The sequence below is a fragment of the Pteropus alecto genome, unplaced genomic scaffold (assembly GCF_000325575.1).
Source record: "Pteropus alecto unplaced genomic scaffold, ASM32557v1 scaffold177, whole genome shotgun sequence".
Lineage (NCBI taxonomy): Eukaryota > Metazoa > Chordata > Mammalia > Chiroptera > Pteropodidae > Pteropus > Pteropus alecto.
This window is the reverse complement of record NW_006442207.1, coordinates 6,613,248-6,631,403: the sequence shown is the minus strand read 5'-3', so window position 1 is coordinate 6,631,403 and position 18,156 is coordinate 6,613,248. Positions and strand designations below refer to the sequence as shown.

The 18,156-nt window shown below is 31.8% G+C and overlaps 1 protein-coding gene across 3 annotated transcripts in view; it reads left to right on the top strand.

Annotated features, from left to right (window-relative positions):
- The window catches only part of SHOC2 (SHOC2, leucine rich repeat scaffold protein), a 67,644-nt gene that overhangs the window by 36,586 nt on the left and 12,902 nt on the right, over positions 1 to 18,156 (top strand). For all 3 annotated transcript variants that reach the window (XM_015596334.2, XM_006920859.3, XM_025039196.1), the window contains 2 exons: positions 3,329 to 3,466; positions 15,183 to 15,313. In XM_015596334.2, coding sequence (XP_015451820.1) covers positions 3,329 to 3,466; positions 15,183 to 15,313 — 269 coding nt within the window. The remainder of the gene's footprint in view (positions 1 to 3,328; positions 3,467 to 15,182; positions 15,314 to 18,156) is intronic.

The window sequence follows — 18,156 nt, the reverse complement described above, 5'->3', positions numbered from 1 at the left end:
GATGACAGTCTCCATAATGTGTCAGTATTAACGTGATTTTCTGACCTCGCACAGTCATATTATTGGAGGATAATTTTCTGGAGAGAATATATGCTCACATAATTCGCTTATTGTGATTTACACAAATAAAAGGAAGTTCACTTAATTTGAGTCTAGGCGATTATATTCTGCTTTTTAAAAACATTTAACTGTTTTTAGTTTTAATATTAAACAGTTCTGTTAAAGTTCCTGTTCTATGATGTTGGTAATTAATCCGTTTCTATGTTCAGAGGTGTCAAACTAGCATCCTGAATACTGAAAAAAGCCTACAGATATGTTTGGTAACACTGTTTTGTTTTGTTTTAACCTAAGAATTAGTTGTTAGTCTTTATGCATTAGAAGATTTTATGTGAAAAATCTATATTTCCAGCTTCTCTTCAAAAGTGAGGATTGGACAGTATTGAACTTTCTCATTCCAACATAGCAGTGATTCTCAATTAGGGGCAATTTTGGCACTTTACAACAGAGGACATTTGTTAATCTAATATAATGTCTGCAGACAGTTTTGACTGTAATGACTTGGTGGGGAGGTGCTATTGGCATTTATTGGGTAAAGGTCAGGGATGCTGCTTATGCACAGGACATCTTCCCACAGTGGAGAATTATCTGGTCCAACATGTCATAGTATTGAGATTGAGAAGTTCATCAATATAGCAATAATTGCGTTAAATCACAACTGCTCCATGCAGGTTAAAGTTAGCCATAGTTTCCTTCCAACTTGATTTACTTGGATTCTGTATACTTTTGGATTTGTACATATTTTTTTAGAGTATTAATTTAGAGTGGAAATTACTTTACTGGGCACTAAAACCACTTCAGGTATTTATTGGAAAAGATGATAAATACAAAAAGTTTTATTCTGGCATAAGGAGTAGTAGAATCCAAATTTTATTTCCTCCAGTTATCTTCATGGTGCTGTGTGCTAAGTAAGGACCATATAGATACAGAGGAGATAGGCAGGATTGTTACTTCATGGTGAATTCTTCCATTTATCATGACGTAACGCATTCTATATTTCTGATAATTTTCCTTGCTGTGAAGTTGCCTTTGTCGAAATTAATATTAGCTATTCCAGCTTTCTTTTGATTAATATTTGCATTGTATGTCTTTCTCTACCCCTTTACTTTTAATCTACCTGTATCTATTTAAAGTGGGTTATTTGAAGCCAACATAGAGTTGGATCTTGTTTTTTCTTTTTTTTTGTCTACAGTCTGTCTTTTATTTGGTGATTTTTGATTATTCACATTTAAAGTGTTTAATGATTTAGTTGGATTAATATCACCTATATATTGTAACTTTTTTATTAGATGAACTTGTTCTTTTTTATCTTTCACCATTTTTCTGCCTTATCTGGTTTTAATTGAGCATTTTATGTTATTCTCTTTTTTCTCTCCTTATCATTTATACTTTTAATTTTTTAGTTTGCTTGGATATATTTGTGCATGCCCTTAAGTTTGGCAGTATGTGATTACAGCTCATAAGTCTACTTTTAATAACATTATACCACTTCATGGGTTTTGCCTTATAACAGAATATTCCCAGTTCCTCTCACCTGTCCCTTATAATATTGCTGACATTCATTTCATTTATCCTTACTTAATCTATAATCACTTAATATATTGTTGCTGTTAATACTTTGAACAAACTGTTTTCTATTAGATCCATTAAAAGTAAGAAAATAAAATATTTTCTCTATATCTTCTCTAATGCTCCTCCTTTTTTTATGACCATCCAAGTTTCCAACCTATATCATTTTCCTTCTTTCTGAAAACTTTAATATTTCTTGCAAGAAAGGTCTACTGTGACAAATTCCCTCAATTTTTGTTTGAGAAGATTTTTATTTCTCCTTTACTTTTAAAGGACAATTTCATTGGATACAGAGTTTTTAGTTTTTTTTTTCTTTCATTCAACACTTTAAATATTTCATTTTATTCTCTTATTGAAGACAAGTCCAATGTAATTCTTATTCTTGTTTTTCTGTAGGCAAAGACTTAATTTCCTCTAGCTTCTTTCAAAATTTTCTCTTTGTCTTTGATTTTCTACAGTTTAACTATGATATACCTAGGTGACAAGGAAGGGATCTTTCTCTTATTTCACCCTGAGAATCTGGGGTAGGGTTCCTGGAGGTAAAGCATAAATGTTCCAATTTTTCCACATCTTTGCCAACATTTGTTATTTTCTGGTTTTTAATTATAGCCATCTTAATGGATGTGAAGTGGTATCTTATTGTGGTTTCAGTTTACATTTCCCTAATGATCAGTGATACTGGACATCTTTTCATATGTTTATTGAAAATTCGTATATCTTTGGAGAAATGTCTATTCAAGTTCTTTGCTCACTTTTAAATTGGGTTGGTTTATTGTTGTTGAAATGTAGGAGTTGTTTATATAGTCTGCATATTAATGCCTTAGCAGATACATGATTTGCATATATTTTCTCCCCTTCTGTGGGTTGCTCTTCACTCTCTTGATAGTGTCCTTTGATGTACATAAGTTTTTAATTTTGATGAAATTAAATTTCTCTATTTCTCTATTTTCTCTTATTTTTCAGAGTTTTATGCACTTTATTTGCTCATTGTACTTTTTTTTTTAGTATTTCCAGCCTGCCTTAAAACAAATGGAAAATCATGAGTGAACCAATATGTCTGTTATAAATGATAGTTATTGAAGACAAGATAACATTAAGAATAATCTAAATTGTCAAATACAGCTTTCAACCAGAATGAGGAGAAATACACCTTATTTTTGTCCTATTAGAGTACTATTAAATTGGAAAGTAGTTTTTGATATGTAGATCTCAGTTTACGTATTTATATAACATCAGAACATATGCCTATTTCAGAGCATATGTATTTTGAGGTAAAAGATGAGGTAGAGTTCAAATTGAACTCAAGATGTAGTTGATATTATTGTGTTGAATTTGATTAAAAAAATTAGCTCTTTTAAATTATGGAATATACAAGTGTAAATGTGGTTGAATTGGTTACTTAAAAATATATATATATATTGGTTGGTAATCATTTACAATCAACATTTTAACTATCAGATGTCATTTTCTTTTTTTAAATTGAGGTATAGTTGAATTACAGTATATTTTAGGTATACAGCATAATGATTCAGTATTAGTAAAATGTTATTTTCAAATAACAGTTTCAGATTTTGTGTTTGACTTTAACTTTTTCAGAAAGAAAGTATAATTTCGATACAGAAAATGAAGTTTTTTTCTTTGAATATTATTTAATATATTCTTTAATAATTCTTATTAAATTTTTGTGTTGGTCAATTTACAGGTGAATTATGTAACCTCATCACGCTGGATGTAGCTCACAATCAACTTGAACACCTTCCAAAGGAGATTGGAAACTGCACACAGATAACCAACCTTGACTTGCAGCACAATGAACTGCTAGACCTCCCAGATACTATAGGTATGGTATGAGAGGTGAAAGAAGATATTGATAATCATTTATAGCTAATTGGCATTAAAAGACTATTTTTGATCCATTTAGATAATAAAAATTAAAAGATTAAAGTTCAATATTGTCAAAGCAGTAAAAGTTCTAAACGGTAGTATTTTAAAATCACTATTTCCATTTTCTGGCAAAGAAAATTAGGTTTTAGGAAATGAGCTCAACTGGATTACAAAGAAGATAGAATATTAAGTCACACGTACATAGTCTACTATAGCTCTGTGCTTAAATTGCAGAATGGGTGCATTTTCTATTTTTGCTTATTTCAGAATGTTATGTGCTATTGTAAAGGGTGTAGTCCCTTCTTTGCTAAAAGTATATCACATTGAAAAATAAACTCTTGCTGTTTAGTTTTTAAAACATGGCCAATACAGTTTAAAAGTGTGTTCATCTGTAATATTGAGGGAATAAGAGATGTCTTGAAGTGCAAAATGTGTTTCATAGAGTTAGCTAAACTGCAAAGAGTTGAATTGCTCTTACTGTGATATGTTCTGTATTTATATAGTCATGTATTTTTCTAAATGTCTATAAATTTATACAAACAGTAAAGGGAATTTAAAAAAATTGGGCACCTTTTTAGTTATTGGTATGGTAAAAGGTTACTATGTTTATTTAGAAAAATGAGATCTGTACTTAATTTATATAATTTCAGTAATGAATATTTATGAAGTTGTATTACTAAATCATATGAGGCCTGTGGTATCTGTCTCCAGAAGGATTTCGTTTCCTTCTCTTAGTACCTAGAGGACCTCTTTAATCCATTTATGTTCCAAGGCTTGAGATTTTTCTGATCTCCCAGATGATTTGAAGGCTGCTGCAGACTAATTGTATGGCTATTTTACTTCTAGTTTAGCGTTTGTACTACAAGGCAGCCCTGTAGGATCCCAGTTGATATCGATTACTAGACTCTGTACCCTTGGCAGGCTCTTGACAGAAACGTGCATTAGCCTTTCAGCTGTATTTTCTAGTTAGGGAAATGCTCTTAAGATAAAATCTTATCCATCGTTTTCGCTTGTGTCTGGATTCCTAGGTGGTTTCTGGCCTGGTAGTTAGTATCTTGTTAGCTCTCTGATTTTTGTTTTAGAAGTGTTTTTAGGTTTTTTCAATGGGAGGGTTTGCTTGAATTACCTACCTAGTCTACCATCACTTGAAACAGAAGCAATTGTTAAGGAATTTTTAAATAAGTTATAATAGACTGTCTTAGGTTACATGACAACTATTTCTTTACATAAAAGCAATCTGAGACTTCTTCAGGATATAATAGCTAGACATTAGAACCTATGGCTTCCTGATTCATGGCCCAGCGCTTTTTAAATCACGTTACTGTTTGTAGTGGCAATAGACGAAGTAGTCTAGTTAACTAGTTATAGTTGGATTAGATTTATCTTTGAAAGGAAGGTGGTCTGTAATACATAATGAATTGTTCTGTTAACATTCATAGTAAATATTCTACCAAATTTCCTATATAAATAAAATAATCAGATTTCTGGTTTAGTAGGAACTGAACACAATTAGTTCTTGCTTTTCTCTCTTTAAAGTCTATTGAAATGGCCACGATGAACAAAGAGAAGTGACCCTGATGTAAAAGAGCATAGAAAAGATAGATACTGCATCTATAAAATATGATCAGGCCAATAGAAAAAAGAAACAAAGAATATACTTTTTAGAATACCTTTGCCAAATAAAATTTAATGGAAAACATTATATAATATGAATATATCTAAAGACCAAAATAGTAATGTGTAAGATAAGTGGAAGAAATTCCCTAGAATCTAGAACAAAAAGACAAAAATACAAAATCAGTGGGGAAAAAAGTCATGAGAAACAGGACTAGAAGTTGTAGAAAAAAAGGTAATACAATGAAGGAACTAATAAAATATAACTTTATAATTATTTCCCTGAACTTGACAAAAACCCAGATAGTAAGATTGAAATTGCTTACCAAGAAGAAATAATGAAAAAAGATGTGTCCTGGTACAAGTTTTAAAAATTAAATTTACTTAATTGGTTTGAATAATGCTATAAAACCTCTTTATATATTTTCAATGTCAGAGTAGTGCTGACTACATATAATAACTTGAGAAATGTTCCCTTTTCTTCGATTTTTGAAACAGTTTGTATAAAATTGGCATTATTTCTTCCTTAAGATTTGGCAAAATTCATTGGTGAAGCAACCTGGGTGAAGATTTTTCTTTGTAGTAACGTATTTAAAAACAGTTCTAATTTCTTGAATAGATATAGGTCTATTTATTACTTTTTTCATTAGCAAACTTAATCATTTGTGTCTTTTATGTATAATAATATATAAGTAATGTAAAAATAATTTGTCCATTTCATTTAACTCATCACATTTAATAGGCATAAGTTGTTCATAATATTCCCCTATTATGTGAATATCTGTAGAATCTATAGTAATGCCACTTACTTCGTCCTTATATTAGTAATTTAGATCTTTTCTCTTTTTTCCTAATTGTTGGTTAGAAGTATATCAATTTATCAGCTTATTGATTGCCTCAGAGTTTACTGATTTTTCTCTATTTCTCTGATTTTTATTTCATTGATTTCCACTTTAACCTTTATTAATTTTTTTCATTGGCTTACTTTGAATTTTATTTGTTCTTTTTCTGATTTCTTATGGTAGAAGCTTGAGGTCATTGATTTAAGATCTTCTCATAGGGGCATTTTAGTGCTAGGAATTTACCCTTATGTACCGCTTTAGTAGCGTCTCACAAATTCTGACATTGTGTTTTTCTTTTCGTTTTGTTCAAAATACTTTCTAATTTACCTTTCTGTATCTTTTGTGACCTATGGTTTATTTGGAAGTGTGTTATTTAGTTTTCAGTATCTTACAGTTTTCCACGGGGCTTTCTGTTATTGATTTCAAATTTAATTTCATTGTGGTTGAGAACATTGTGTGACTTGAATCATTTAAACTTATTGAGACTTATTTATGGCTCAGTATATGGTCTATCTTGATTAGTATTCCATGCGCAACTGAATATGTTATTCTGCTGATGTTGAGTGGAGTGACATAGATGAGGCAGTCAGTAAATTTATTCTTCTGTATTTCCTTTTTTATCTCTTTTCCTCCTAATTTTTCTTAGTTACATTGTTAGGACGTGTAACATTTATGGTTTGTCTTTTTATGCTAATGAATCTCTTTTTGATTAGTCTTAATGTTCATCAACAATCCTGTTGCTATAGTTGTCCCAGTCATCCCTTGGTTTGCTGAAGTCAGTCTTGTAGTAGTTTTCTTAGAAATGGTTCATGAAAAGAAGTTCCCTAGTTTTTGTATGTTTGTATCCTTTATACTTGAGGAGCAATTTGGAAGGATATGAAAATCATAGGGTCCAGCTTCTTTTTCTTGAGCATCTTAGAACTAAGTAGTAGTTCTGTTTTTTGGAGTTGAATGTGTAAAATATGAAGCCAGTCCAATTTTTTCCCATTATAAGTGACTTAATCTTTTTGCCTGGCCACCCAAAGGATTACTTATTTCTGAAGTTCAAGAACTCAGTTTTTCAGTGTTACTTTTTCATGGTCCATTTTCCTGAGATATTCTGAGATATTTCAACAAATAGGTTTAATTTTTATTTCAGTATAATATTCTTGAATTACATATTGATATTTAGTTTGTGTTGTATGTTCTTACATTGAAATATGTGTCTGTAAATATGCTTATTTTGAACAATTAGAACAGTAAAGGAGAAAAGAAAGAATAATATGTAGTCTTATCATGATCACTTTTCAGAGAAACGTCACATAAAAGCATGTTATAAAAGCATCTTCTTTTTATAAAATTAAAGTATTGCTCAGTCTTAGAAAGAAAAATAAAGGTCTTTTACTCTACTGAAAATCAGACAGGAGAACTGAATTAAAGATGCTTGAAATGTTATAAAGTTTTTTTCTTATCACTCTCGTTGATGCTTAGTCACTATGTATTTCTTAGGCTATAGTAGACACCAGATATTTTATTGTTCTGTGACTGTATTAGGTGAGTTCTAGTTTCAAAGCCTTTGTATTTTTTGGTTGCTCTGCTTAGAACTCTTTTCTCCTACATATCCACATAATTTGCTCTACTCTTTCAGCAGATCACATGGATATATAGGGCATGGTCATCAACCCTTTTCTTACCCTCAAATAATCTAACACTATTTTGTTATTTAATATTTTATGAATATGTTTGTATCCCTGTCTTGTTAAATAACAGTCAAAGAGAGTTACAATTAAAGTATTAAAATGAATAGTTTTACAAACAGAGCAGGCATAGTTGGTGTTGGTTGGTGATAAAATCTTCTAGTTAGTAGTACTGGGGTCCTTTGGATTCACTTCCTCTGAGAAAGGATAACTTCTCCGTGTATCCTTTTCTCTCCTGGCTTTCTTAATTTCTCTGTTCCATCAGAATTAATTCTCTATTTTAAGAGTGTTTATTAATATGAAAACAATTTATTTCATTTTTAATCTCTTATAGTTAAGATGTTACATCAGAATAATATAGGTACCTCAGTTCTGGCACATTCTACGTGGTCAGATTACAAGTATGTATTAGAAATCAATGAGAATGGAAACATTAACAATAAGAAAAAATTTAATATTTTATTTTCATATGCTTTGACAGTTGTTAGCAAGTAGAGTACAGCTGTTATTTCAAGTATAGTGACAAAACGAATGTTTACTAAAATATTTTATATTTGTAGTTATTTATCATATACCATGTTTATTAAAATAATTATTTTGCCTTTCTCCATCCCTCTTATCCTCAATATTTTGATTATGTAGCAGAAGGTTGAGATTTGGTGAGAAATTAGAATATTTAGGTTTTGGTATCTGACAGATCTCAACAGTCTTAATTGACCTTTGAGATTCCCTCTCTTATTTATTGGAGAAGAGCAATTTACCCCAGACAGATAGTGGTGAGCTTGCTAAGAATATAGCTCTCCTGCTACTTTTCCTCTTTTACCTAATTTACTTCTCGAAAAGTATAGCTTAAAATGAAAAACAAACAAAACACCAACACACCTGTCCTGGAGAGTTGACGCTAGCCTGGCAGCCGCTGCCCTACTGTTTTTCCCAGACTAAAGAGTTTTCCCAAAACTAACAATTGAAAGTCAAATCTTCTAACTACCACCTTACACTTTCCCCCAAATCACTTTATTTCCTTGCTTTTCTTTTTAAATACGTAGACCGAGATGTTTTTCCCCTTTCTTTATTTAATGTGAACACACTTAGAGTAGTTATCACTCCTTGACAGTGATCACTGCCATTTACTTCCAGGCTGAGCAGTGCCAGGATCACTGACAGCTCATAGGATGTGGAGAAGAGGCAGAAGGAAATGGGGAGCGGTCTGCTGGTTGCAGTTAAGTGAGAGAGTGCTTGAAAACATATTTCTAGTTTCTCTGATTTAACCATTGCCCTTTTGAAGAATAAAAAGTGTATTCTCTCATGTATTTTCTAATTCAAGAATCACTTACGAACTAAAGAACATATTAAGCTTCATTACAACAGTCATTTTGTTTCAAACTATGAACCTTAAAGTCTTTTGAGTTCTCTGGTTGTATTATGGAATTGGGGGGTAGGAGTTGTCTGAAGTATGAAAAAATATTTTACATTTTATTTCTTCTCAAAATGAGATAAAGAGAGAAATATGCAGCAAGACCTTGCCTTCAAGGCTGGAGCACAGAACAGTTCACAGAGGTCTTTTTGTTACACTGGGCTCTGAAGAAATGTTACAGTAATTATGGTTTTATCAACAAGAGTTTTGGTAGTTAGGTTTTAGGTAATTGCAGTGTAGCTTACGTGTAACAGCTTTACGAGTTTTCTTTTTAAGGCATTCTTTTGGGTTTCTGACATTTAAGAATTTTTGTATTGCTTGCTTTTCAGTATGCTTTCAGTTTTTCAGTTTAATGTTGGAAAAAATTGTACCTTTGATATTATTTAATCATTAGAACTGTATCTTTTCTACTGATTTTTTGCTACTTTGTTAAAATAAGGTTAAGGCTTTTTGACTTGGAGTCTTAAAAGTTACACTGAATTAACCTGAAGATGCTGATTATATTTGCTGAAATTGAAAGCATCTAATTTTAATTCATAGCCACTTGATGTTGCCATATTTTAAAAATCTGACAGCATAAGAAAGCAAGCTGTCAAAGTGGAGCTCAGAACAATTTACAGTCAAAGTTAAGCACTTAAAAGCTAAATGCCAGTGATTGGCAGTGATCAGCCTACATTTATACACAGAATCTCAGCCACATTGATTTTATTTCTTAGTAGCAATGGCTCAACATTAAAGCAAGCTATGGCTTGATTTCTAGGTTGCAGTTTAGTTTGTGGTTAAAACCGCTCATTGAAAGAGGTTAGAGGTTGAAACCACTGCAGGGGGTGAATCACAGTAAATGCCAGGCTTCTGAAGTCAGGGTTGTTTTTTTTTTTTTTTTGGCATAAGAGTTTTGATACGTCATCCTTAATTTTTTTCACCTCTTTTTATCTGAGAGTAATGGATTTTGACAAAATGTAGATGACTCTCAACATACCATGCTCTGAAGAAAGTGATAAAGCATTTGCAAATATGAATTTCTTCATCAGAATAGCATATTCTCATACATTGAATTTTTAGAAATTCAGTCTTTTCTCTCTCTCTCTCTCTCATATACACACAGAAAAAAGAAAATGTCTAGGAAAGTTAGAGGTACTATTTTTGTCTAAATAATCACTAATTTTGGTATTAGATAATGTTATGGGGCAATTTTACCATCATTTTCATTTTGTAATTTTTAAATTGTAGAAACCTGTTCTGATTTTAAAAGTGAGAATTTTAAAGTTATTTTGCCTTTGGGAGAGAAGTTTCAGGAATCTGGTTTTATTTACTGGGCTTTGAGTTGATAAGCATTTAGAATTTGGTTACCACCCTAATCTTTGTTACCACCCTAATCTTTGTTACCAGAGAAAGCTTTTAGGTTTCAGTGAGAATAAAAAATGGTTAAAATATTGTATTTGTCTACTATTCTACTGTAAACAGTGATCGAACGAGGCATGTCAGTTGATGGAGCAAAATTATGGGGATTTTCCACTATTAACAAGCCCTTTCCTCTTCTGACAGATTTCAAAGACCCCATGGTGAATGCTTCAGCCATTTTATTGCAGTGGAATAGATTTCTTCCATAGAGAAAACAGTGGTATGGAGGAGAGAAAGGATTGGTCTTATTTACTTCCAGTTTTTTTAAAGGTTAACTGCCTCTTTCATATGGAACTTCATACAGCAAATTAAAATTTGTTCAGAAGATTTTGAAGTTCTTTATAGTCAGACATTATAACTGCTTATAGAATTTCCACCTTTACCAGCTTTGCTATAGCTGAAGTGGCCATGGGCAAGGAATAGGCAAGGAATAAAATATTGATATCTTTCTTCCCTCTCCATTTTGAAAGGATGTGACTAAACGGGTACTGTCTTTCACTTTTGGCAGGGATGAAATTGATATAGCCTTGGTACTGTCTATCAAGATTTAAAATATATGTTCTGATACATCAGAAATACTTTCATGTGTGTATAGAGATCTGTGTATAAGGTTGTTCATTACAGAATTCTTTTTAAGAATTAGTAATAAGTACTATCAAATTGGGAAATGATTAAGAGATAATGCTACAAACATATAGAACACAGAGATTAAATAAATTGTGGTTTATTGATATTTACTATTAGCTATTATATGGTGGGGAAAGCATATAGAATGATACCATTTATATAAAAACAAACACACATAAAAAAAAAATCCCTGTATTTGTATGTGTGTAAGTAAATGTTTAGAGAAAGGTCTCAGATGTACTTGTTGGACTACAAACACAATTATCTTGGGAAGAGAGTAAGAAGCATTCATATATTTTGTAACTTAAAAATTATTTGGTGGGATGGAGGAATGCAGAGAGTTGGAATTGTTAGTTCTTTGTTTCTAGCTGATATCTAAAAATGGGCTGCTTAGAAGTTGGGTATCCCAGAAAAAAATCATTGCAAATATTTGTAGAAGAATTAATTTGTATTCAGATAGACCAAGCAAATCTGATACATATTTTAAAATCATATTTAATAAAGTCTATGTTTCATAGATACGCCATTTTATAAATGAAAGTGGGTCAAAGAAAAGGGATTTTTATGCCAGTTTTTGATGAAAACAGTACGCTGCCATGAGTCTAGTTTACAAGGAGATCAATAAGATCTTGATAGAATGGCCTGGGAAAGTTTCATGAACAAATATATTGGACTTAGTGTGGAATAAAAAGCATTCCATGAGCACAACATGGACAGTTAAACAGCATGGAGGTAAGAATAAATATATTTTACTTTTGTGTCAAAAGAAAACAAGCTAACTGGAACAAAGTCAGTGAAGACCTTGAAGAATGATTACTTGATAAGGAGCCAGCTGAGTTTAATTCTAGCTCTAACACTAACTGGTTGGTGACTTTGACAGAACACTTCACATATCTTATGCTGAAGTCCGTGCCGATTACTCTCAGATGGCTCTTAATGCTGCTTCTTGGGTATCTTTCTCATCTCTTATCTTTTTTAGCAGGATGGGTATCTAAAACTTCAAACCACCAGCTCTGTTTTCCCACAATTTATCTCATATTTCTCACTTTATGGGTGTTAAGTACACAGCTTTCTGGTGATGCTCAGGAGGCTGCTGGAGCCCTGGGGCCTCTTGTCACAGACTTGTCCAAACTCTCTGAGGCCTCGAGCAGCAGGAGCCCTGGTCCCACCAGGTGGCCATGGCAGGCCACTGTTATGTGCACTGGGAATGGACTGCCACGTACCATTCCACTCCTGGCTCTAGCAGGCCTACTGTCTCAGTGTCCCAGAAAAACCTGAGCTCTTAATTTAGGAAAGATAATGACATTGGAGTCCCTAAAACTTATTTCATACATTTGGGAAAAAATGTTGGGAAAGACCTTTTCTAGCAGGGGTGAGGAAGGGATAGGGGATCTATTTGATCCATTTTTAATAAATAACATCCTAGAAAGACAAAAACAAACAAAAAAACCCTCATAATGTGAAGTGTCCAAATATCTTACCTCTACATTAGTAAAAAACATAATGTAAAATATTCATTAAAAAGAATGGTAGGCATCACAATTTTTAAAATTAAAATGACTTTAGACTTAGATTTTTTCTTTATTGAAAGGGTGTTTTAAAATTATAAAGCTATAGAAAATTAGGAAAATATAGACAAGTTCAAAGAAAAATATTTTGATCTTTCGTAATTCTACCATGCACGTAACTATTTTGATGTGTTTAATTTCCATTCTTTTTGTATGCATGTGTTTTTTACATTGTCGAGATCATGCAAAATGTGCAATTTTATCTTGCCTTTTGCACTTAACATTATAACTTAAAGTCTTTCACATCTTAAAAATTTTTGTAGCATAATTTTAATAGGTACGGAATATAGCAGAATATAGACACGTCATAAAATAAAATCATGTTTTGACCGTTTGTTATGTATCAGTCATTGTGCCAAGTATCTTACGCACATTGTATTTAACCCTTAGAGCAGCCTTGTCAGGAATTGGGCTTTATCCCTACTTTATGGGTAAGGAAATAGACTCAGTTAAGTAACTTGCCCGGAGTTACATAGGTTATATAAAATTCTTTGTTTTTCTCTATTACACCTATGATGCCTCCAGTTTAAACAATTATTTATCTATGCTTGAACATATAGGTTGTCCCTATTTGTAGCCATTTAGAAATGACTATACTTAATATAGTTAGCCATAAAGCAGATTATTTTCTGCCAACCAAACTTTTAAGTAATATTTGTATCATAGTCAATGCCATAGTGCAGTAGTAGCAATAGTAAATATTATTCTTGCCTTTATTTCTAATCTGTAAATTCTCTGGGGCTTTGGAAAGTCACCCAATTCTCCGCTTTTTAAAATTTTTCCCTCCAAAATGTGGAATGGTGAAATGATGACACATTTCACCAGAGTGTCATCAGAAAGGCACTAATGAAGCATCCTTAGTTAATTTAGAAAGCACTTTAAAGACAATTAAGTTGTCTTTGCTAAATGGCATTTTTTCGTTGCTTTTGTATTCAGTTTTCTGCTTATTGGAATCTTAATCAGAACCAGCAAACTCTTGGCCTATTTTCTAAACACTATTAGAAGAAAGTAATGTAAATGAGCATAGCATACCTCTGGAGTCATTCTAATGGCAGGCATTGAAATGGTTGCTAAGTTTTTCTGCATTATAGTTGGCTAGACTTATGATATAGAATTATCAGAGTGTTTTCATTATAAAAGACTAATTCTTACCTTGAAAATATAAAGGATAAAAAATAACTCCGTTTATTCACTTCTTATAACTTCAGTCACTGACTTTAGCAACAGTGGAAGAGGTAGATGAGTGATAACTAGTTAATAAGGGTTATAAGGCACAGTGACTACCCTCCTAGGATTTCAAGGCTTAACTTATGCCACAGGCTAATAAATGTTTTCTGTTAAGTATTGCATTAAGGTTGCCTTTAAGAAAGAAAGTTATTCATGCATTAACTTTTTGAAAAAGGGACAAAGCAAAAAGAAAAAATAGATAAACATCGAAAGGTTGTTGAAAGTTGAAAGGCATCAAAAATATTTGTCTCCAAAAAGTTATATATGACACAGATATCCACTTCTATAGTATCTAACACTGGTAATATTGTTTAATTTAAAACCAGAGGCTACATTTGATATTTAAACCTGGCCCATCTAAAAATGTTATAGCAACAGTTGTAATTTGAAGTCAAAAAATAAATTCACCATTCATGAAAAACAAATACTAAATTCTCGTCATTATTACCTTTTTCTTTCTTTTTTATTTTTTGGTCTGTTAAAGTGTACTTATTTTCTAGTGTTATATTGTTTGGGAAATTAAATTTATTTGAACTTTTTATGATAGATATCATATTCATCCATGTATCTGTAGCTTGCCATATATGTAGTTTTGGCAGTAAACCTAGCAAATGCTTATTTTTCTGCTCTGCTTTTTAATGTATTCAATAGTAGCTCATTGGTGCTTAAGCTGATATATGTTAGATATTAAGAGAGTCTATAACTTTCACTTTTGTTAGTAATTTTTAAAAAATAATTTTGAGAATTTTTACTATCAGATCAACCTTTCAGAAAAAGTTTTAGAATGTTTATATTTAAACTCATGGAAAATATTAAACCATTCTGACCTCACAAAGTAATTGTGCATCGTATATTTTAAATAATACTATTTTAGAAATTTGGAAATTTTTTCAAGATTACATGTACATTTTTATACGTAACCACTTGTTTTATGTTGGAGCATCATCACATAAGTACAAATGGGATAACTATTATAAATTTAAAATATATACTACTTGATGTTATTCACTTAGGCCTTATCTAAAAGTTAATTTATTATTAAGGTATGCCAGTACTTTCTAATAATTCATTTTTAAAATTGACTTATAGCTGTGTATTTCATTATTTCTCTAAAACAAGTGGACACAAAAATGCTTTCAGTTTCATCCTAATAAGGGTGTAGTGTGCTGTTTCTCGGTACTAGAAGTTAAGAATTTTGCTGAAATAGTGTTTCACAGTAATTCATAAATATTTGATTGAAAGCCTAGGACAGTGAGAGGCTCATCATATTTTAAAAAAACAATTTTTTTTTATGTGTTCACAGGAAACCTATCCAGTTTAAGTCGTCTTGGACTGAGATATAACAGACTGTCAGCAATACCCAGATCACTGGCAAAATGCAGTGCACTTGAAGAATTAAATTTAGAAAATAATAACATTTCTACTTTACCAGAGGTAAGAAATGGATTAGGGTAAACTCTTGAAAGAAGCCTGCAAGATAATGAAGGGAAAACTAGTAAGTCTTTACAGCTGGGTAAATAATTTCTCTAAAAATGAGTGTGCTATGGATATATAGCCACCACTAAGATAAAAATTCAAAAGAAGAAAGAATAAGTATGATTCTAGGAACATATTATTATTTTTGAGTGTGCAGAAGGGAGAAACCAAGGTTGAAATTTGGTGTGCTGCATTCACCTTTAGCATCACAAAAATCTTTTTCATGTCATTTTGAGAACTGGCAGTAAAAACTGTTAAGGAAAAGTTGTATGGCTGGTTTTAAAACTCAGTTACTCCACCCAGTTCAGTTATAAAGAAAGATACTGTAGAAAGATGATAAATGAAAGGAAAGAACTACATAGAACATACTGTTTATTATCAAGATTAACATTAGCTGCAACACTCCTGTGACCCAGGTTATTACCCTGTTTATACAATAATTTTAAAGCCTATTTAGCATCTGTCAGTCACCAAATTTGGGTTTTGTTGGTTCTATTAGGATATTTTTACTTATTTTGCTTATAAATTGAGTAAGATGTAGCATTCTCTCTTTTTTTTCCTTTTCAACTTTGTTGATTGTTTTTTCACCCTTTCCTCTCATTCTTTTGCTACCTGCTGTTTTCACATACCCCAAAACTTGTATGTTTGCTTATGCTATTCAAATATAATATCTTATTGTGGTATTCTTAACACATAAAATAATGGAATTATAGACTTACGGGTTGACTGAGCTTTTGCAAAGTCTTTTTTCCTCCCCTAATAATTAAAAATGTCTAATATAAGTGGCCGTATTATGTTGAGACTATTCTAATTTTCTCGTGTGTGTGTGTGTGTGTGTTTGAATTAAGAATAAAGATGCTTTGGATGAATGTTTTTCAGATTTATGCTTTAATTTATAAGGAACAATTTGAGTAGATGAAGCTATCGGTTTGTAGAATTAGTTTATAAGATATATTAATTGATTTGTTTCTTAGGGATACAGAAATAAAGTGGCGCCTATTAATTTGACTCCTATTAATCTAGATTTTTGAGGAAACATCTTGGTCAGAGTAGAAAAATGAGTTTCCAAGGATTGTAGTTTCTAGGCTGGACCAGTTTACTGAAGCTACTATGACAATATCTCACCTGTGGCAAAAGATTACTACTGTTACCAGCAGTTTAAGTGGGATAAGGAATAGCATCCACAGATTGTAGATAGAGTCCTGACAACTAGATTGTCTGGACTTTTGTCTTTCTGTGATAGTAATTTAGAATGATCAAAATGGGTGAGGTTCTACTGTTTAATGTCATCATCCCCTTCTTTATAAGAAGGCCAACAATTAGCACGTTAATTAGACCTGTCTTGATGCTTTTAGAGTATGATTTGTGAGCTTAAGTAAGATTGACCGCTTTCACCATGTCACTGTGCCTAAATATAAAATAAAGATTCAGTGTGTATCAAATTTCACAAAATGAGAAATTTAAAAATTTACTTATATATCTAGTCTTACTTATATATCTAGTGAAAGGAAACAAGTAGTTATTGGGTACCTCCTAGGATACAGACATTGTGATAAGTACTTTTATATATAATAATTTGTGAGTTAAATAAGTCGGGATTTACTTTTGATAGAATTATAAAGAAGACAGCTCTCTTCAGTCTGGCTGTTGAAGGTGTGTAAGTGAGAGGGAGGGAGTGTGTATGTGTTTAAAATGGCCTGTTTTCAGATAAAGAAGTTATGGGAGAAATCCTTGATTGGCCTTGTCCAAATATGGGAAAGCATTAATCCTTGTTTAAAAGTAGTATATGTGCTTTAGAAGAACATATTCCTAATACAGATGTCTGATTATCTGCATTTATAATAAGCACAATAAGGAAAACAAATCCATTAGACAGCACTTACTCTAGACATTCAAGCTGGGTTAGGCAAGAAAAATCAGGAAAGTGGTTTTTAGTTGGGGCTCTTTATACTGCTGAAATCTGACAGAATGGCTATATGCTTTTCCATTTGAAGACTGTCTGAAAGTGGACTAGTTTTAATGCAAATATGTACATACACATAAAAGGAACATAATAAAGTTAAGCATATATACTCAAGGCATGAGGCTAGGAGTTCTATACATATTATCCCATTTAAATCTTCACTATAATTTTGCTAATTATTGGAGTATTCTCATTAAATAGGTAGGGAAATAAGATTTAAGACAAGTTATGTTTTTGGCCAAATTTGTTACCTTATGTATTTTTCTGGGTATATGGTGAGAGATATATCGATTATCTAATTAATTCACCAAAGGTCACAAAACTGTAAGTAGAAGATCTAAGATGAGAACCCAGATGTGTCTGACTCAAAAGCAATGGTAAACAACCTCAAAGCTTCACAATAGGACCTAAGAATGAAAGATTGGAGAGCTGCCTTTTAGTTTCCCCTTTTCAAATATCCTCAGGTATTAACATTTTTTAAATAGAAGAACGTCAATTCAATAAAGTCAGTCAGTCGTAAGAGTAATAAGAACATTTTTTTTTACTGTGAGAGTCAATAAGACTCCTTTATTTTCAGTAAAGTAGGATATAGACATTTTTCCTGAATTGATTGCCATGCAAAGCTTTATCACCACTCTTATCTGTGCTTTTCCTTTTATCTGTGTACACCAGTGGACACATGTTAGGTAGCTTCTTAACATTCAGTATGAAGAACAAGTTTCAATTCATTATGTAATTACACCTCTAATTATGTAGTTATTTCATTCTTTCAATTGGCATTATAAATTAACTGACACCTCAGGTACTAAGACTTCAGTTTCCTCTCTCCCCCTCCCTC